Source organism: Scylla paramamosain, chromosome 3, assembly GCF_035594125.1.
Source record: "Scylla paramamosain isolate STU-SP2022 chromosome 3, ASM3559412v1, whole genome shotgun sequence".
Lineage (NCBI taxonomy): Eukaryota > Metazoa > Arthropoda > Malacostraca > Decapoda > Portunidae > Scylla > Scylla paramamosain.
In genome coordinates, this window is record NC_087153.1 from 3047923 (window position 1) to 3052500 (window position 4578).

Here is a 4578-nt window from a genome sequence, read left to right on the forward strand (position 1 = left end):
TAGAAGAATAATGCTAAGAAAGGAATGATCGCCAACAAAATAACTGGAAATTTTCAGAATCTCCTGGTATCGATGTGTGTGATGTTTGCATGAATGGAAGCTGAAAAATTATACAAAAATAATTTATTCATATTTTATATTAAATGAGACAAAATATACCCTCCTATTTGTACAAGAAAGAAAAAGTAAAGATATAAATAAAAAAATAAATAAAAAAGAAAAAAAAATGGTTACGTTATTACTTTTTTCAGTAACAGTAACAGCGATAAGAAAACATTTATTATAGACTGTGTCCTGAAGCCACACACATACATACATACACGCGCGCGCACACACACACACACACACACACACACACACACACACACACACACACACACACACACACACACACAGAGAGAGAGAGAGAGAGAGAGAGAGAGAGAGAGAGAGAGAGAGAGAGAGAGAGAGAGAGAGAGAGAGAGAGAGAGAGAGAGAGAGAGAGAGAGAGAACAGTTGGAATGATTACTGAACTTACTGACATTGGTTAAAAGAAGAAAACTATATATAAAAGAGGCCATATAAAAAAAAAATAGCAAAAAGAAAATGAGTCACAAGAGAATGTGCAAGAAAAACAAAAGCAGTCCTAGAACATACATGTGTCGCTCTTCGCCCCCAAGGAATGTGAAAGAAGTGCATGATTAAGAAGAGTCTGTATAATGCGCGTGGGTATATGAGTGACATGAATAGTAACTTACAGTATTAAAGTGACACGTAGTATCACTTAAAGGGTTGTACCATGACAAGGCTACAGAGTCCAGGGTTCAGTGTAATTATCACAATCATTTATTTGTTCAAATATCATCTTTATAATACAATATGTACAAAAAAATCACTTTTATAGGAAATTCTTAAGTTAGGTAACACACGGCGTCATCTCGAGGGTGGCGGACAGCAAAGGGCGGCCCACGCACGGGTTGTGGTGGTAGTGGTGGTGGTGGTGGTGGGGAAGAGGCCCCAGTGGGGAGAGAAGACAGTGAGAACCACTCCGCCTCCCCACGAACGACCGAGAGAGAGAACGTGTGAAAGAGGAAGATGGTGGTAAAAGTCTACTGCTGTCCCTGATTCTCCTGTGTATGTGTGTGTGTGTGTGTGTGTGTGTGTGTGTGTGTGCTTATCTCTCGCAGCACCCGCCACCAAACTCCTCGCCCTCCTGTCCCCTTCTGCTGCAGCAACACTGTCAGGTTCTCCCTCAGGCAGCGGTTGCCTCAACGCGTTACTTTCTGCTGTGGTGGGTGAGGGTGAGGCGGCGGGTGCGCCTCCTCGTGCCTCACCCTCAGGGGCCTGCGTGACGCCTGACGAGTCTGTATGCAAGGTGCAGGTGGGTAAGGTGAAAAGGGTTTGGACGTGGACGTGGACGTGGAGGTGGATGTGAAGGTGGAGGAGAAAGGGCAATGGAACTGGAGGGAGGGAAAAGGAGTCAGGATCCGTACACTTAGTGCTTGAAGTCGTGCAAGGATTATTCTTTTTACATACAGTACATGTGTAGCCAGGCACAGTTGCCTACGCTGACACATCATCCTTGCTGGCTCGTCCTCGCCAGCGTGACCACCTTAAGCGACAGGACAGTGGCCGTCAACACAAGAAGTCCTCAACATCCGCATGAAGAAAACTTAACACATTCCCTGCAACACGTGAACCACCGTAACGTAACATGGACACACTTTACTTAGTCGGGAATAGCTTGTAAGTTATACAGGATTTTCCCGGCAAGTTAAAACCTTGTCTCACTCATCAATTAATATCTTGTGCTTACTTTTGTTTCTTCGGGACATTTGGCACGCGCATAACACGCTATGTGAATGAATTTGGCACGAGGGAAGGGACGCCGCCACGGCACTTGGCTGAGACGAGCCTCCACGTGATCCGCGGTGTGGTGAGGTAACTTGTTGGGGTGGTGGTGGTGGTGGTGGTGGTGGTGGTGGTGGTCGCGGCGGCGGCTGGAGATCGATGTAGCCGTCCACAAGGGTCATTCCCAAGCGTCACACCACTTAAGAAGGACGACCTGGCAAAGGGGCGCGTGTGATGCTGTGCTGGAGGCGAGTGGATTAACTCAGTGAATATTAAGATGACGCGACTCACAACAGCTGCTGTGTCTTGCGTCCACTCCAGAGAGCGAAAGAGAGAGAGAGAGAAAAAAAAAAAAAATCTCCAGCATTGTTTTCATCCTCGTACACTTGCAATCCAAAGATCTTCAGAATTCTGCTGACACGAGATGTTCCCACGATAAATATTTTTCAAGTTTTAATTCTTGTTTCATTTGTCTGTGTCAGTCGACCCATCCAATTCATCCGCCGCCTGCCTTCCTCCTCCGCCCACCACGCCCTCTGGTGCCACTGGTTGCCTAGGGTTGATATGTTTGTGTGTTGTTGCACCACCACCACCACCAGCACTCTTGAGGTACACAAGTCTCTCGGATAATAACAATAATAATAATAATAATAATAATAATAATAATAATAATAATAATAATAATAATAATAATAATAATAGTAATAATAATAATAATAATAATGATAATAATAATAATAATAATAATAATAAAATATTAATAATAATAATAATGAAATTATGATAATAAATTATAAAGAATATTGAACTCGTAAACGTAGCGTACAGGAACATACTAAATTAAATATCTTTGGCGTCTACCGTAATACAGTTGCTGTCCGTCGGAAATTATAGATAGCTGATTTCATAATTACATCTAAAGAGAAAAGTTCTCCATTGCAACTATTTTTGTGACAAGTCAGTCAGCGGCACTGTGGCTTCCTCTCGCCGGTCGGTCAGTCACGGGTCCTCCCCTGCTGCCCTCCCCCACTGGCCCCAACACTCCTCTCGCGGCCTCTCTTGGTGGCACCTTGTCCCCGGCAAGCTGGGCGCGGCACCCTCCCCCCGTCACGGAGACTTTTGACGGGAGGCTGGGCCACTTTGGTCCTTTTTTGGTTCAGTTCTGACGAGACAGCCTTCGCCACGCGAGCCACGGTGGGCGGCGGGCTGCGACGAACAGACTTAACATAGTCCTGACACTTTCAACACACATGGGAATGGGTGTGGGTAGCGCGGGAACATCACACGTCCTTGTCCATCGGGGTGCGTGGTTCTGGTCGCTGCGGCTCCGGTCGGGCAAGTTCGTGTCTGAGCAGGTCACGAGGCAGGTCACGGGATGGTTCGGGTCGGATGGCCTCGGGACGTGAAATCTCTGGTCGCGTGAGGTCATGTCGGGAAAGGTCGTGGACGAGTGGACTCGGGGCGAGCAGGCTGGCGGTGGTCACGTCAGTCAGACTCACGGGGGGGAAGCCAGCCGCCAAGGACTTGCTGTAGGAGTAGGAGAGGAGAGACTCGCTGACGCTGGGAGGAATGTAGGGGTAGGAGGCGTGAGGGAAGAGAGGGCGGGAGTAAGGCGACCCCTCCAGGTGCAGGCCTCGCGCCATCCCGCCGCCCATGATCTTGCCCGCCCCAGCACTCAGGCCCCCGAGGCCGCCGGCGCTCGCACTGCCAACGGCACCCGACGTGGCCATATCCGCGAGCGACCAGATGCGTGGCTTTGGGTGGGCGACGTCAGTGGGCGGCACCCCGGGGGAGCCAGCGCCAGTACCTCCCGCCCCCGCGCTGGACCGGCCACTATCAATATCCTTCTTGTCCTTTTCTCCATCACTGAACAGAACTGCGGGAGGCACAGCGAAGGAAGAGATTAGTAGAGAAACAAACCACCGGCTTATGATGCCGATAAAAAAAGGTTATCTTTAAATAAACCTACTGCATATCATCATGCGTTTCCTGCTTACACACACACACACACACACACACACACATACAACAACAACAACAACAACAATAAACCAACAATCTTACACACCATCACCATCGCCTCCACCACCACGAGCACCAGCAAGAGTAAGGCAGACAACGCGCCGTTACAAAACAACAAAACAAACTAATTGGTAGAAGTAGCGCGACGAGTACTTTGGAAACAGAACAAAATCCCTTGTCGACCAGCATTATCACCGGGGGTGTGAGAAAGCTGCCAGCGACAGCACCACAGAGGGTATTCCCGCAGCTTGATCCCCCACTTCCAGGGCTTCTGTAGTGGGGGCGGCACGTTACTTGCTTATCGCCGCATCCACGGGTTGTCACTACTACTACTACTACTACCAACACACTGGAGGCTTCTTGCTTACTACTGTGTATACTACTGTTGTTACTCCTCAGGGGCTTTTCACACTTACACAACACATTCACAGACTAGAGAGAGAGAGAGAGAGAGAGAGAGAGAGAGAGAGAGAGAGAGAGAGAGAGAGAGAGAGAGAGAGAGAGAGAGAGAGAGAGAGAGAGAGAGAGAGAGAGAAACTACTTACTGTCTTTATCGTCCTTCTTGTCGTCGTCATCTTTATCATCCTTGTCGTCAATTTTATCGTCGTCCTTGTCGTCGTCATCGTCATCGTCGTCGTCGGTCTTGTTCCTCGGCTCCCACGTCATCTTGTTTTCCTTTTTCAGTCGTCGGCGGGCGTTTGCAAACCACGTGGACACCTGCGAGGA

The 4578-nt window shown here is 48.4% G+C and overlaps 1 protein-coding gene across 3 annotated transcripts in view; it reads right to left on the bottom strand.

The window, feature by feature from the left end:
* Window positions 1-802: 802 nt before the first annotated feature.
* Window positions 803-4578, bottom strand: part of LOC135089326 (homeobox protein araucan-like) — an 18852-nt gene continuing 15076 nt past the window's right edge. For all 3 annotated transcript variants that reach the window (XM_063984875.1, XM_063984892.1, XM_063984883.1), the window contains exons 5-6: window positions 4398-4569; window positions 803-3706 (exon numbers count right to left, since the gene is read on the bottom strand). In XM_063984875.1, coding sequence (XP_063840945.1) covers window positions 3111-3706; window positions 4398-4569 — 768 coding nt within the window. In that variant the 3' untranslated portion in view covers window positions 803-3110. The remainder of the gene's footprint in view (window positions 3707-4397; window positions 4570-4578) is intronic.